The sequence below is a fragment of the Phacochoerus africanus genome, chromosome 10 (genome assembly GCF_016906955.1).
Source record: "Phacochoerus africanus isolate WHEZ1 chromosome 10, ROS_Pafr_v1, whole genome shotgun sequence".
Taxonomy (NCBI): domain Eukaryota; kingdom Metazoa; phylum Chordata; class Mammalia; order Artiodactyla; family Suidae; genus Phacochoerus; species Phacochoerus africanus.
Genome location: NC_062553.1, coordinates 138,761,577 through 138,778,360, shown reverse-complemented (window position 1 = coordinate 138,778,360; position 16,784 = coordinate 138,761,577). Strand labels below are relative to the sequence as shown.

Genomic DNA, 16,784 nt, shown 5'->3' with positions numbered 1-16,784 from the left:
AGTAAATCAGTAAATATATTGCCCTATTGTATTAGTTATTTGTTGCTGCATAGTAAATTACCTCAAAATCTAGTGGTTTGAAATGACGATAAACATGTATTATCTCACACACTTTCTTTGGATCAGGAATTTGGGACTGGCTTAGCTGTGGGGTTATGACCAGGGACGGGTCTCTCATGAGGTTATAGTTAGATGTTGGCTGGGGCTGTAGTCCATTGACGGCTTGGCTGGTGCTGATGGATCTGTTTATAAGACTACTCACATGGCTTTGGGCAGGTAGCCTCCATTTTCTGTCATGTGGTCTCTACAAGAGGCTCCTTGGTTATTCTCGTTGGCAAAGCCGAAGACCATTTCGAATGAGGAATCATTTATTCCAGTTTCTCCCAGAACATGTGGTCCAAGGGAGAGGGCAAGAGGGCGCCTGCGAAGCCTTTTATGATCTAGTCTCCGAAGTCAAAGGCTGGCACTTCTACCGTCTTTCTTTTGTTAGAATTGAGTCACTAGATCTAGCCCACATTCAAGGGCAGGGGAATTCGGTTCCACCTGTTAGAGGAGTGTCAGAGAACTTGTAGACATATATTTTAAGACATGTTTAAGGGGTAGGTTAATGACTACCTCCACTGAGTTAGAGTCAACGAAGAAGAAGCCATAAACTCATTCCAGGAACAGGAGGAAGCTGATTCAGATAGGGAATCGTAAACTTCTGAAAAGGATCATTGATGGGCCGGAGAGGACTGCTCATTTCTCTTTGAGCTTTAACCTCTCTGAGCTGTGCTTCTAGAGCTAGGGAAGTCCTTGAAGATAGTTCTGGAGGTAGAGATGATCTCCTGTCATACGGAGGCAGGCCTGGGCCTGGGCAGGTGATGATTCCTGGCGTGAGTTATAAACTGAATTGGGTTTGTTATTAAGGAAGACTGTCTCCTTGTTGGTCCGTTACTGTGCGACTCCTCCTGTAGCTTCAGTACGTGTTTCAGCGCTCCATTCTTGGCTCAGCTCTACTGGAAGGGGCTTTGGCTAGGGGCTTAAACGGGAAGCCTTTGCCCTTTCTTCTTTTTCAAGACCTGTGTGGTGGCAGTGGAAGTGACCTTCCAAGGGGAAGGTGAATTTGAGGGGATGAGTCCAGGCTTGCAAAATTGAGATAGATACCTCTTTAGAAGCACACAGAGAATCTCCCTCCATGACCACTGTCGGAAGATCCGGATTCACATCATGAAATGAACTTGACTGCTCTGTCACATTGCCCTGTGCCTGTGTTGTATTTCCAGGCTGAACCGAGGGAAAGGTGCCCAGGTATTTTTAGGTTAAGAAGAGTTTATTTAGACTCTCATCTTCTCCTAAAAGCCAAAGGCACATTGGGTAACTTTCATAGAACCAGTGGTCCTAGGCTCCAGGCTATAGATACTTTAAACACCACGAATAACATTATATGGAAAATAACCCTCATCTAGTTTTAGGTAATTCATAAAGCAGTCCTATCATTTCACCTTTTGTTGGTAGCTATGCAAAGAATGCCTTTGTCAAAAGGAAGATTATTGTGCTGGCTGAGCATAACCAGGACATAAGATGACCTTACGCAGTAGTGATTTTAGAATCATACTATTTGATTTAGCAACTGATTTTCACTTTAAAAAGGTTTATTCACTGTGATAATAGATATTTATTGAGTATTAATAATGTTGTCTCCTTTACATGTATTCAATCATTTAATCTTCTTAGTAACCCCGTGAGGTAGATATGCTGCTCCTGTTTTACAGATGAGGAAGTAGGGGCCTAGAGAGGTTAAGGCACTTGCCCACTGGAACACAGCTAGTAACGCTTACGGAGGCGATTCAGATTCCAGATGGTCTCTTTCCCAGTCCATTCCCATCCATCATAATAAAATGATCTGCTCTTCCGTGTATTTATAAAGTAAGACACTTGAAAACATTCAGTTCTAATGGTTTTTCCTTTTTCCGCTCTTAATTATTACCGTAGGTCAGTTGCTGATAAAGAGGCCGTTGCTGCAGATATTACAAATCAGAAGAACATCAGTAACCCACCTGATATGTCAGGGTGGAATCCTTTTGGAGAGGATAATTTCTCCAAGTTAACAGAAGAGGAACTGTTGGACAGAGAATTTGACCTTCTAAGATCAAGTAAGGGACACTTGAAGGCTTATTTTGCTTCCCAGTAAAATAACAGCTCTATAATTGTTCAGCAAGGCCAAAGACTGTTTTGGGGTGGTAAAGAGAAAATTCTTTTTGTGCATTTGAGGGCAAAATTCAGGCCATCCTCTCTTACATATGCTATCAAACTATATTGTGTGCACTAGAAATCAGTTGCTTGATAATAGCTATGAAACCCAAGGTTGCTGATAATATGCTGATTCCTAACAGTTAAATACTGCATATCTTTGAATGTTAATGCAGAACTCTCCAAAACGTGGACAATTAATGTTCAAATAAAAAGGGCCTTACTAATCATTTTGCAGCTCCTTTTTCTTGCACACTCGATAGAAGCTGCTGCGGGTCTGAGATGCCCTTTGAAAGTGCCTGAAGGAAAACTTGGGGCTGCTGCGTTATGTCAGTGCTTTGTAACACCCTTGTAATGAGTGGTGACGTAGAAGGGCTGCTTTGGTGTCCTGACGTGGCAAAAGTGAAATAAATTCTTTTCCGTTTTAAATCAGGTATCTCAATGTTTTTACTTGGAATCGTTGCCTTTTCTTAAACTGCCTGTATGTATGTCAAGCCTCACCATACATAGAAACATTAGAAAAGTTCTTTTTTGGGAAAGGGGTGTGTGCAGTGTTTTGAGGAGACTATGAAAGAGGAGCAAAAAAGTTCGCTCTTGGACGTCAGTTACCAGATTTCTGAGGTGTGTGTGTGTGGGGGGGTGCAAGTGTGTCCCCATTTTGCATGTGAAAAAGGGTCTTGAGCTCTAGTTATAGTTCCTAGTTTTTATTTTAAGGAGCTGGCCTTATGAGAAAAGTTATTAGATGAAATGCTTTGTTCCTCCTTAGTATCTGTTTTATGTAAAGTTCATAAATGCCCTGAATCAATGTAAGAGTCATTGTGTGGGACTCCTGGTTATATGATTATGAAAAATTAAATTGATTAAATGCAGATATAAAAGTGAGTTCTGAGGCTTTAATAAAGGTTTGTTATCTTTGGTAAAACCAATTTCACATTTTTTTTAATTAAAATCATTTTTTAAACCACAGCTTTTTTGTTTGGCAGTTTTCCTACAATATATGTTGAGTGGTCCCACAAGCAAGGTTTTAAAAAAGGAAGTAAAGTGTATCTTTCCTTTAGAGGGGATGGTAGTGAGATATAGGAGGTAACCAGTCACTCAAAAGGGAGAATTAAATTATTCATTTTAATGTGTTCTGATCAGGATAGTAACTAAGGGCTTGCGAAGTCAGTATTTTCTACTTCTTGGGTAAAAACTTCCCTCTCCACCTTTTAAAAAAAAATAAATCAATTTATGGAATGGGTAAAGTAGTCGCATTATTTTGTACCTTAAAAAAATGCTATTCTAAGCCCTCTAAAATTGGTAATGACACCTAAGTGTTACTTTGCTCGGCAAGAAGGGCGTACACCTAACTTCATAAAAGTTGGGTTTAGCATGTAAAGCTCCTAACTCCCTATTTGCTCTCCAACTTTGAAGGTCAGATTGCATGTGTAATTTATGTGTTTGTACACACATGTGTGTGCCACAGAGAGCTCAGACCTCATTGCAGTGTCAGTTATGGAGGGTGTTGAGCTCCACGTGAAAGTGCAGGAGGGCCTCTGTCTGAAGGCCAGACAGGGAGTGGCGCCGCCACGTGGAAAACTGCCTGGATGGCCCTTGAGCTGTTGAAGTCACCACGACAATTTAAGTACTTAGATTGGCACAGGGCACCAGACAGACGTGGATTGTGATACCTGGTCATGCCGTTTAATTAGCTTTAATCTCCGTAAAGTCACTTCACTGCTATCTCACTTGGTCATTTGTAAACAAGGTGTAATGCTGCTTACCTCGTAAGGTGGTCAAGAAAATCAGATAATGTCTTCAAAGAGTAGGCACTCTGTGAAAGCCAGTTTTCCTCAACTTTTGTATAAGTCTGGGCTCTGACTTCTGAGGTTATTGCCTATATATATCCAGCATTTAAAAATTGTATCTGAACTGTCAGACTTCTCAGCTGGCAATTAAAAATCCACATGGAAGGGGCTTTGTGGGCAGACAGACCACCAGCAGAAGTGGATGGAGGTAGAAGAATGTCTGCTTTTCCCTTAATAATTGATAGCCGTAGCAATGGAGTTCAGAAAAGGCGAAGTGTCTTTAATGAGGTTTGTGAAGAGGTCAGTGGTGCATAGAATGTAGCTGAGAAGGCGCTCCTGAAATGTGACTGCACTATGGCGTCATCTTTAGCACCTCTTTTCTCTCACAGGAAGAGAGCTGATAGTTGATCTTGATAAGGTTTAAATTACACTGATGGGCAAAAGGCCTCTTCTGTCTTCTAGACCCTTAGGGGTTTCAGGAGACCGATGGTGTAATGAAAACTGATAGTTGGCCGGTATTGGTGGTGCCCTCTTTCCCTGTCAGCTTTCTCCAAAATGAATAAGTAAATGAGTGATGCATTGGAAATATCCCAGTTTCTCTTTTTTCTCAGCACAGATATTTATCAACACTTTTCCAAAGTCCTTTCTAAGATTTTTTAAATATTTGACTTATGGAAGCTTTCCAGTGAGTAACTGTGAATACCTTTTCGTATGATCCTTAAAAATGTAGACGTTGCCTATGTAATGATTGTTCAGAAGAAAACATTGCCTTTTGAGGTTTTACTTTTTAAATGGTACATGGGTTTTTTTTTTGTTTTTTTAAAGGATAGTCTGTCTAGGAAATATTTTACATGTGTGTATTATCCAAATGGTAATTTTAAAATTATGTTTTGAGATACTAAAATTCCAAAATACTAGTAGTTTGTAACAAAAGCTGTTTTTGAGTGATCTTTAAGAGAATAGTTGAATCCAGCTAGCAAAGGGATTTAACATATAAAATATAAATCAGATTCTTCTTGCTTTTGGGCAATCAGTGTAACCAAATATTTGTGGTTTGGAATTTTTTTATCTGTTTTTATTTAAGACTAAAACATGAAATTAAAATTAGGCATTATTAATAAAGCTGGTCTCAATGATATTTTTTAAAGTTTAAGCTTGTATTTTTCATGGTTTTTGTGTGAAAGCATCTAGATTAGTATGTAGATCTTAGAAATCTAATTGTCATAAAATTTACTGACTTAAACACTAGTTAGAATATAGATGTTGGGGAAATTAGAATACAGAAATTGGGGAAATTTTTAACATACACAGAACTAAAATTTCTAACATACACAAAACTATGTGTTAACATTAATGTATAGTTGATGTTAAAATTAATTAAAATTAACATATAGTTCTGTAGCTCTATATGTTCCAAAATACTTAATGGAATATTGTTTTCTTGTTGATGGTGGATCTATTATTTCTGTTTAAAATTACATCAAATAACTGAATAGAAGAGTAGAAGAAACTAAAGGCTGTGGCTGCTTTGCAAATTCTTTTGATTGTGGGTTTTTTTCTTCTGAAGCCACAGTATGGAATAGATATAAACGTACATATATATAATTAGTTATAAAACATTAACTGTCACTATTTTAGATAATTCAGATTTATCACAGAGCAGAATAACAGAACTTTTCAGGTACGTTAGAACGGTGTCAAAGGTATCAGATGAAGACTATACTTTTAAACCTTATTTAACCTTTTAGCTGTTCAAGCCATTATCCATATAAGCTGCTAAATTAACTTTTTAGAGTATATTAATTTTCTGATGGTATTATGAAACACACTTCAATTTTAGGGTTTTTAAGGCCTGTAGTTTTGCCATCTGTCTCAATTGCAAATTCTTGAAAAGGTATCGTCATCATTCACCACACAGTTCTTTTGTGAAGGCAGGAAGAGGTAAGTTTCTTATATTGGACAAATTAAGCTCAAGTTTTGCTCTAATGAAAAGAAAACCAATTCTCTGAAAAGTTTACTTAAATGCATTTTAATTTTAGGGGTGACTGTGTATTTGAAAAATAACTCCACATACCACTTCATTAGTTTTTATTTAATGATTATGCCCTGGATGCATCTTATCATGTGAACTTTAAAAATCTAAGTGATTTCGGAGTTCTCGTCATGGTGCAGTGGAAATGAATCCTACTAGGAACCATGAGTTTGTGGGTTCGATCCCTGGCCTCGCTCAGTAGGTTAAGGATCTGGCATTGCTATGAGCTGTAGTGTAGGTCGCAGACTCGACTCGGATCTGGTGTTGCTGTGGCTGTGGTGTAGGCCGGTAGCTACAGCTCCAATTAGACCCCTAGCCTGGGAACCTCCGTATGCCGTGGTTGCGGCCCTAAAAAGACAAAAAGATTGAAGAAAAAAAAAATCTACATGATTTAGAAAAAAATCACCCATGGATAAATGGATCGTGTGTTTCGTGGAACAATGAGTACAATTCATTTTATAGTGAGTTTTTCTGATACCTGTTTTGAAATAATTGGATAAAAGAACTTTGTATAGAACAGTATTTTCCTATTTTAAATTGTGGGAACCCCATATAAAAAAATATATGTTGACCCCACACACGAGAGCGTTTGTGCTCCTGTCATAATAACTACATGGTGCCGTTTATGCACTTATCATGAATTCACCATAGATTGATGGAGATGATACACCACTGCCTGAAAATTCCAAGAACCTCAGTGGTAACTTCGCATTTTTACATGCTGGGAAATATTGGTAGAGCAGTGGTTTATAAACCTGGGGAGTATGTTATTAATCTGTAGATTCCCAAGCTCCTACTCAGATAGTCTGATTCATTAGGTCTGTGATGGGGCCCAGGTAACTCCATTTTATACAGGAGTCCTGACAGTTAGGATGCAGGTGGATTAGGAAGTCTGGTCCTGATTTAGACCTAAGTACCCATATACTGTATGCTCATGTATAAGAACACACATGCTCCTGTATACTCTTGTCTTGATTGTTAAGACTGTGGGAATCTTGGGTATGGCTATGCTGTGGCTTCCACTCTGAGTGGGCCTTTTTCCTTTGTTCTCACTTGCATGCACCAGAATTTGGGAGATGGAGAAAGGGTGAGGAAGTCTAGGAGGACTCTGATGCAGGAGTCACCTCTGGTTTTACAGTTACTCTGTCAGTGCACTCAGAGCCTGATACAGTTGGTAACCCCCAGGTATCCTCTGTGACTCTAGGCCCCTCCTTAAGGTTGGATTGTGCCTTCCCACCATAGTAAGTCAAAGCCTCCTGGTTATATCAAGTGTTCTCCAGCCTTGTGTTTTCAGAAAGATGCTATGACGCCAACTTCTTTTTAATAGGTGTTGGACAACAAAACACGCAAAGGGTTTTTTCATAATACAGTCAGCTTCTGTTACTGATTTCCTCAAGTATACAGTGCGTATCTTGAAAAAGAGCACTGAAAATAAATTTTCGTTGTTACCCATTTCTGTATTGGATTTGAAAAGAACCTCTTAAGTTTTGGAAGTTTTATTTTTGCATAAATCAGTTGTCAGGTGTGTTGCCTTAAAACATGAATTAGTGCTCCAACAACATTTTAAGTAAAAAAAAAAAAAGTTCTCGTCGTGGCACAGTGGTTAACGACTCCAACTAGGAACCATGAGGTTGCGGGTTCAATCCCTGGCCTCGGTCAGTGGGTTAAGGATCCGGCGTTGCCTTGAGCTGTGGTGTAAGTTGCAGAAGCGGCTTGGATCCCACTGTCCAATGCTCTGGCATAGGACAGTGGCTACAGCACAGATTAGACCCCTAGCCTGGGAACCTCCACATGCCGCCGGAGTAGCCCTAGAAAAAGGCAAAAAGACAAAAAAAAAAAATTAACCCAAAGTTTCATGTGGATATTGCAGAGTTAATTTTAGCCATAAAAGGTGATCATTGTATCCCAATGGTGTTTAAAGAATCAGTTGTCTGTAGCAAGACTTAAGTATTCTGGAGATATTGTGGACTTGAGGGCTTTGCCTCCTTAAGAGTGTGCTTCCTGGACCAGCAGTGCCACATCCTTGAAGTGACATGGGTCAGAATCCATTCCAGAGCCATCCAATCAGAACCTGCATTTCAACAAGTCCCCAGGTGATTAGAATGCACATTAAATTTGAGAAGCACTGTCCCAGGAAATTGCTGCTTTAACTTGGGGCTTTTAGCTTCACTCTGCATTTTGAGAAAATACTAATTATATTTGGATCCCCCACCTCCCACCATCCTGCTGTCCCTTGGAACTCAAATGAAACCAGCATAACCTACCCACAGAATCCTTAAATGTGAAAAGTGTAGTCCTGGGAATGTTTAAAATATCTGTAAGGGCAGAATGGATTCCATTCTAATAGTACATGTTTGATTACTAAGAATCAGAGAGGATAGAGAGACGCCTTACAGAAATCCACAAGCTCTCAACTGATAAAGCGCCTGTGGTGTACAGAGTTTAAGAGCAGGGGAAAATGATCCCTACTAGGGAATTAGGCTGTCTCAACTCTTCAGACACACAGACCTGCTGCTGCATCCGAGCCTGTGCTCTCTAGCTTTTCTCTGCCTGGTGTGTTCTTCCTCCTGCCTCCTCGGCGTCGTGTCTCATATGGTACCTATTAGAACCACTCTATGGTTATTGCTTCCTGGGCCCACTCCTATAATTCCTTTTACCCTACTCTGCATTTTTGGCTTTATCTTTACTTTTAACATACTGTCTGTATTTCTCATTATGCGTGTTGCTTATCAGTCATTTTTTCCACGCCAGCATGTAAACTCCATGAGGCAGGAGGGCTCTTTGTTTGCCGTTGCATGCCCTTTGTCTAGAACGGTACCTGGCACACAGGAGATGCTCAGCTATTTGTTGAATGAAAAAAATGAATTCTGCTATGGCTTCTAATTTAGTAGAGGAATATTTATGTCTTTGTATGCATGAGAATGGTTTAACAAAGTAACAGGAGAAATGAACAGTGACCTAAAATGAAGTTAGGTATGGTGGGTGACGTTTTCGTGATATTGAGAAGTAGGATTTAACCTATTTTATGAATGAATGACCATTTGCAATAATTTTTCCATAGGTATTTTCAAGGAAAGACTGCCAAATTTACCTCTCTTTAGTAATCTGAGTTTTACTTAAGATCTAACACGACAAGTTAAAGACAGCTGGTATTTACACAAACCAAGCTGAGTTATTAGGTTAGTTGTATTTAGTGAAATCTGCACTGTGATTATTAAACTTGCCTTTGTCGTGAAAAGTATGTGGTAAAACTCAGGACTACTCCCTAATACTTAAACGAACTTTGAATCTCATATTTTTTAAGAAGGTGGTTGGTTTAATTTTCACTTTTATTTATACTGTATGCCACTTTTCTTTAAATTTAAAGATCATTTTGTTTTGTTTTATTTCTTTGTTTTGTTTCATCTTACTTTTGCAGACAGGCTCGAGGAGAGAGCATCCTCAGATGAAAGTGTAGAGCCGCATTCTGCTCCCCATCCTCATCCTCCAGGAGATCCTTTTGGTTCTGTTCCTTTCATTTCTCACTCAGGCAAGTTACATACGTAGCATCATCACTATCATTAAAAAAATATGCATAAGAACAACAATAATAAGGGCGAGACCCCTTACTGATATAAAGCCAAAGTGAGAATAAGGTGTTAGTTACAGAATACAGGACAGAAATCATTTTCACCTTTAGCCATCCTAGTCTTCCTAATATTCTTTCCATTAGGTTGTTCACTTTGTGCCTTTTGCCAGCACAGAAAAATGCCAATTCGTGTAGTAGAACTGTAACTGTTTCTACCTATAGTCTTGGATACTGTTGAAAAAATTCATGCATGGAAATAGCTCTCCCTTTTGTATGTTTAAAATACATTAAAGATGTTTTTATACTTAGGTTTTGCTTAAAAATCATGACATGCTCTCTTGTAAACTGCCTTTAAAAATGTTAATGATTTTATATTTGTCACAGCTTGTGACAAAACACTTCTTTCTTCTTACATCCATGCTTTGATTTCAGTCCCGAAGTTAAGTGTTGTTACTATTCACTAGTTAAAAATACCTGGTTCTAGTTAACACATCGAAGGTACTAGGATGGAGTAGAACCCACTTTGGCATAAATGGGTTTGTGCGTGTTTATGGTTATAGTGGAAAAATTTGAGTTTAATCTTAGACGAGGGAAATGTGTTGGGAGAAGTCATGCTTTGCTAGGAGGTGAAGGTTTTGCTGAATATATTCAAGGTAATTGTCAGCCATGCTCTTTGGTTTTGTTTCTTTTCTTTCTCACTCGGGTGAGTGGCATGTGGAACATCGTCACTGCCATTAAAATCATGCATCCAGGAGAGAACAGCAGGAGGAGAACGGATGACTGTACAGCCAAAATAGGAAATAGGTGTTCGGGGTTTCTGATGAATACATTGGAGCGGTGTTGCAGCCACTCAGCATCGAGACTCAGCGCCCAGCACCGCAACCGAGAGTGTCTCTGCGTGCTTTCACGTTCCTTTCTGTGTTTCCACCCTGACATTTATCGAAAAGCGAACATATTTTTGTCATTTTCTGTTTGCTTCCTTCCATTTGTCTTTTTGGTGAATGACATGACGTAATTAACGGGGAACCCAGCTTACTATGTCTGTTTCCTTAATCTGCACAGCACTCCTTCACACACGTGACCCCAGTGCCTTATGTTATAACAGGTGATTATTTAAAAATCTGTGTGTATTAGCGCAAGTGGTCTGCAGAAGTTCTCATGAACACAGTTCTGAGTGACTTCACATATTGATCTGTTTGTGGCAGAGAGTGGTCTCAGTACTAGCTCTTTCTCATACTCTAGAAGGAATTGCATAATCCTTTTCAGGTTTGCACAAGTCTGTGCAAGGTCTCTGTTCTCTAATGTCTCCTGAAAGAACCATGGGGGAAGAATACTAGAATCATGAACTAGATAAGCCTCAGTGATTTGCCTTTTCCCTGGGCATCCTAATTTTGGGGTTGGAATACAATTTTTGTAGTTATAAATAAGCTCACAGATTTGAGCTTGATTGCTGCTATTGCTGTTTTGTTTTTCTTTTTACTGTGGGTATTTTAACTTCTCTGTTATATTTTAAGCTTATTGAGGGTTGAAAACATGAGTTTTCTGTCTTTGAATCCTTCCCAGTTGCCAGTAAGTACCTGTTAATATTCATTGGGCATATGGAAAAATTACGACTATTCCTAAAAATTCATACTTCTTAGTATGAGGACAATGGCAATAAAAAATTGCCCTTCTATATAAATGCTCTCCCTCCAAAAGCAGCTTTAGATTTAGTGTTAATACGAACATTGGGATAGTTTGGTTATGGAAAATTGAGTGCAGAGACTGGGATAAAGGAGAGATTGGTCATAAGAGGAACACCCACGGAGAGAAGAAAAAGATGACGACTTTGCTGTGATGGCTTTTTGTTAATTTATTTTCATCAAGATTCAAATTAAACTCTAAAATCACTTACTGCTGCTTTTCATCATCGAGCTTAGAAATACTTTGTTATAAATAATTTTTAGGTAGCAACATATTTGAAGGCATTTATTTTCTTCTAGTAGTGAAATAATTGACTCTCTGAGATAAAAATGAACTTCATAAGCTTTAGGAAGAAATTGGAAAAAACAAAAGGAGTTCTATCCAATGAAAATGTACTCCGCCAGGCATCGTGAGTGTCTGGAGACTTAAAGGAGGCAGAAGGAAGGCAAGGAGCACCTTCCTGGGGGGAGGGGGGGGGGTGTGCAGTGCAGTGCAGAGTGGTGTGTCTGTGTGATAGGCCATCGTACTTGAACCATGACAGTTCCTGAACATAATTTTAGGTAAACCCTGTAGAAAATGCATCTTGAGAACAAGATGAACTCAGCCATGAGGCAGAAAGCTGTAAGAATTCTACCGGCAGAGTGCATTTTAAGAAGACCCTCTGTCCTGAATCTAGTCTTCCTTATTCTGCGTTTATTAGGAGTTGTGTTTTTATTTTGAAAGAAAAATTTCTGTGAAAACTTTGAACCTTAACTTTGAAATTATAATGGGTTGGTTTTTCCTTTGCTTTTCTTCAGTTCATCATAATTTTATAAAATTGTTTTTAAGCTGAATTTTTGAGTTAAAATGATACTTCAAAAAGTTATATTTAATAAGGCTTATAATGAAACCAGTCACTTCTCTGCTTGTTCCTTACCTGTTCAAAACTCCCTAGAGAGTAATTTTTCACTTCTGGCATTTTAATATATTTATTCTACGATTTCTTCCTCTTTTTTCAATTTTGGGTAATAACTGTAGACTTCCCATTATGGAAAGTGATGGTTTGGATTAATTATACTGTTAGCATCCAGCTGCAATCATACGCAGAGTTTTGACACAATTGGTTGTTGGTGTTCAAGTGTGCATTTTCTGAATGTGTGAATGCTTGTCGCCCCTGAGGTCCAGTATACCATGATTACATTTCCTTCTATGTGGTTTTATTTCTCCTGGAGTTAGTTACAATGATGTTTATCAAAATAACTGTTTTATTCCCTTAGTTAAGTTTTTTATGTACCTGTCACTATTCATCCCCATGTAGAAGTGTCATGTCCGCCCAGTTTAAGGTGGCTGGCGTTTTCATTTTTACTTGACTGTATCTCTCGTGGAGCTCTGCAGTCTGCGTTGGTTGCCCGCCACACACTTATCATCCGAGCATTTTCTTTTACCTATCAGTCTTCCTAGGAATTCCCGTTCTCCTCTTTCCCTTTTTCTAGTAGAGCAATTGTGGTAGTTTGTTTCTTGAGAAAATATATATGCATGGGAAGAAAACGCTAAATTTTGTTGCCTAATATCTTTTTTTCCTAACCTGACACTTGACTGTAATTTGGCTGGGTAAATAATTCTGTCGGATGTAATTTTCTTTGTGAATTTCCAAGGCACTGCTTCATTGTATTCCAGCTTCAAAAAAGGGGGTGAGGCTTCAACTAGAGGAATGGCTGCACGCTGCACCCCTGGCTCTAGGTCCCCGTAGCCTCTGATACGTAGAAGGAAAAATACCTGTTGCTTCTTCTTACTAGCTCCGTGTACTCTAGATCTGGTATAGTCAGCGGCTTTATTCCGCATAGATGCATCTTTCTCTTTGTTACCTTAGCATATGATGTCACTTGTAGACCTTTGAAGAAGCGTGGCATCTTGGTAGATCATGTCTTAAGGTGAATCAAATATAGTTTTTCTTCTTCATATTTTTAAACATTTCTTTATGGGCAAAATTAAATTTTGTAGTTACTCATTTATGCACAAGTCAAATAAGTATATCGAGAATCTGCTTGGTGCTATGTGTAAAGGGAATTTCTTCTTCCGTAAGTCGATACTTTAATTACAGTGAAATTATATATGCCTTTATTGTCAGGTTACTAAACTGGTGTTAGTAGTCTTGTGTGTCATGAAGAACACTGGCTTTGGCATTGTAAAGCCCTGGCTGTGAATCTTAATTCTGTCACAGAGTAACTACGTGATATTGGATGTTGCTTAATTTCTTCAAGGGTCTCTTTATCTTAAATTGGAGATAATATTAGCTACTCAATGAGTTTATTGGAAGGATTAAATGAGACAATGTTACACAAAACACAGACATGCTCAGTGTTGGCTGCTGTTTTGTGTGTGGCTCTTGGTTGTGTTATTAAGCAGTATTTTTATTACTTATTGCTAAATTCCAGAATCTTAGTGTTAAAATGAGTTTGGCAACTGCTGTCCAACTAGTAGTAGTACAGAGTTCCAGTAATAATCAGATAGTTAGCTGCTGAGCAGAAGTGTAGGACCTGTTTCTGAAGCTGTTCCCTGCCAAGAACGGTTTGGATAGCACCATTTCTATTCGTATGGGAGCATTCAGGACAGTGTACACATAAACCTTCTCTCAAAAGCACAGTGTTCCTTCCCAGTCCTGAAGGCACCCAGCCTGCCTGACTTCTCCCCGGACGTCATGTTCTAGTTAGTTGTGTGCTAACCTGGGACACCTGGCTCTGTGAATCGCAGTGTGGGCCACTTCATTTTAATAAATACTCTCGATTTCTGAAACATGCAGTATTTGAAGAATTTGGTCACTAAAAATTTAGATTTCATGTATTGGATTTCATTTTTAAATAGCATTTACTGGCTCTCCCCAAATGCCAGACCTACCTCATGGGTCTCGTTAGCTAATAGGAAGTTAAACTGAATTTAGGGTTGGGGAAGGTCACGTTATACATGGCGAATACTTGTTGGAACATAAATTATTACAGATTATTAGTCCAAATGCTGGGTCATCTTATAGGCCGTGATAGAGGGGTATTGTCCGTAGCTTTAGATTCTAGTAGGTCTTTTTCTATTCCAGAATGTCAGCAATGATGGTCACCCTTTATGGAATTCTGCTGCATCCATCTACTGGAAACTGAGGCTCAGAGAGGAGGTCAGTGACTTGTTTAAGGTCAGACAGCCTCTAGGTAGGAATCTAGCTCTGTCTGATGCTACACTCTGTTTCTGTAAATAGTAGTAAAACAGAAGTGTTCGGTGACTGATTTGAAATACAAACCTGCAGTAAGATGAGTAGCAGAATAGAAATGTCAGTTTTGTGGCAGTTTTATGGCAAACATTGCCCACAACTGGCATGATTCTCTTTTTATACTCAGGCTGTCACTTGGCCTGTCTTAAGAGAAATCATACAGATTTTGATAAAACCCTCTAATCCCCTAATCCTTGGGTCTGGCATGGTCAGTTGCTGAGAAATGACGGCAGGCAGTATGCTTCCAATTCAGAGTGAGCTTTGAAGTCTTAAGAGCCCCTCCTGCATACCCTAAAACGATGAGGCAACAGAAGGCATGTAATTACAATAGCAGTTTCAAGCCATTTATCCTCTATAATCTGATAGCAAGGAAAAGAACATCAAAACAAAATTTTCTTGAAGGTAGAATCTTCTTATATGATTAAAAATGGACCACCTGTTTTATAACTAAAAGACCTATCCTCTTAAAAATGGACCTGATTGGAAGAGTGGTCATATGAATAGTAGGATACAGATATGCCTCCTCCCTATATTTGGGGGATATATTCTGAATACTTTAAATGTTTTGATATAGTTTGTAAAGGTTCATTTATGTGATTTAAGAATATATGTGCAGAATTTACTTAAAATAGTGTGGAATTAACTAGGATCTCATCACAAAGGGTTTGTTTAAGGGAATACTAATACTAAGTATATGAAAGTGTGTGAAATTTGATGATAAATTTTAGCTTTTGAGTTCGAACTCTCTTTTGGACTGTGCAAGACGATTCAAAGATGTCTTTGAAATTTTGACACCGAGAAATACCCTTTTATGAGAACTTGAGCTTGGAATGGATGGCTTCACGTTCTTTGTTCGTGTGCTGTATTGAGGTTCCTTTGGTCAGGTGAGCGTGTTCTTTAGGGCCTCCCAGTTGTTACCTTGGTCACTGTTTTCGAGAATCAGGAATCAGGATTAGTGCGTGGGTTTCGTTTCACAACAGTTCGAGTTGAGTGGTAGGCTTCTTGAAGTCAGGAATTGTCTCTTTTTTGGGCAAAGTAAAATTATATATAGAATTTTTATTTTTATTTTTTTAAATGATTTTTATTTTTTTCCATTATAGCTGGTTTACAGTGTTCTGTCGATTTCCTACTGTACAGCAAGGTGACCCAGTTACACATACATGTATACATTCTTTTTTCTCCCGTTATCATGCTCCATCGTAAGTGACTGGACAGAGTTAGTTCCCACTGCTACCCAGCAGGATCTCATTGCTTATCCATGCCAAAGGCAATGGCTTGCAAGCATTTGTCTTATCTTTGTACAATACCTTGATGAATGAATTTATTATCAAAGTATACTCTGGTAATCTAATATAAATTTTGTCTCACACACCCTAATATTTAGTGACCTTTCACTAGATAAGATGGATTTTATTAATGTTTAGCTTTATCAGGTGATTTCCATTATTGTCCTTACTTCATAGATGAGGGACCGGAGGCTCTTGGGATGTTTGTCTCCTGCGGATTTTGTAAAGTTGTGTATGCTTTCATTTGTTGATGAAGTCTTACGGTATTTCTAGAACTTAACCCTACAGACTATAACATACTCCATTCAAGGTATTTATTGTACTTTTCAGCAAAACTCTTTATTTGCTGAACTAGAAACAATAGTGGCCTCATTCTATTTTTTTGATTCTTTTGTTTCTGTTTTGTTTTTTACTTTTCAGGCATAGCTTTGCAAGGGGATACAAAAGAAATGTAAGGCAAGTTTGTGGTTGTATTTTGTAGGGGGTTGGTGCTAAGCTATATTGAGTGTTTGCTGGTGGTGCTATTCTACTGGTAATTTAATTGTAGAATTTACAGATGAGAGTTTTAAACTGATGTCATCAGCAGGGATGTCACTGTGGCCTTAAACATGGGCATTTCATTCTGCTTTTACCTAATTTCAGATTCTTTATGTGTAAGAAGAGATTGGACTTTGTCTTTAAGAATCCCTTCCCATATTTCGCTTTCATACTTAAAACTACGAAACAGAATTAAATGTTACCAAAACGCAGAAAAGAGAAAGCCAAGGGAGGCGCGTTGGGTGGTAACGTCGCACACCTTTGAGGTGGTAGGAAGTCCTGTCCCAATAGAGATCGGACATGGAGAACACGGGAACATTTTTGGTGTGGTTAATAGATAGAAGAGGAAAGACTGTAGCAAACAAACCCTGCAGACTGTTTTCACCCTCATTGTCCTGAGACCCTAAATGGGGGGCAGTTAAGA

At 38.7% G+C, this 16,784-nt stretch overlaps 1 protein-coding gene across 3 annotated transcripts in view; it reads left to right on the top strand.

The window, feature by feature from the left end:
• BMP2K (BMP2 inducible kinase) overlaps nt 1–16,784 on the top strand; it is a 113,312-nt gene that overhangs the window by 86,941 nt on the left and 9,587 nt on the right. For 2 of the 3 annotated variants that reach the window (XM_047799546.1, XM_047799544.1), the window contains 2 exons: nt 1,975–2,135; nt 9,470–9,580. In XM_047799546.1, the coding sequence (XP_047655502.1) occupies nt 1,975–2,135; nt 9,470–9,580 (272 nt within the window). The remainder of the gene's footprint in view (nt 1–1,974; nt 2,136–9,469; nt 9,581–16,784) is intronic. The other variant, XM_047799545.1, reaches the window with a different exon arrangement.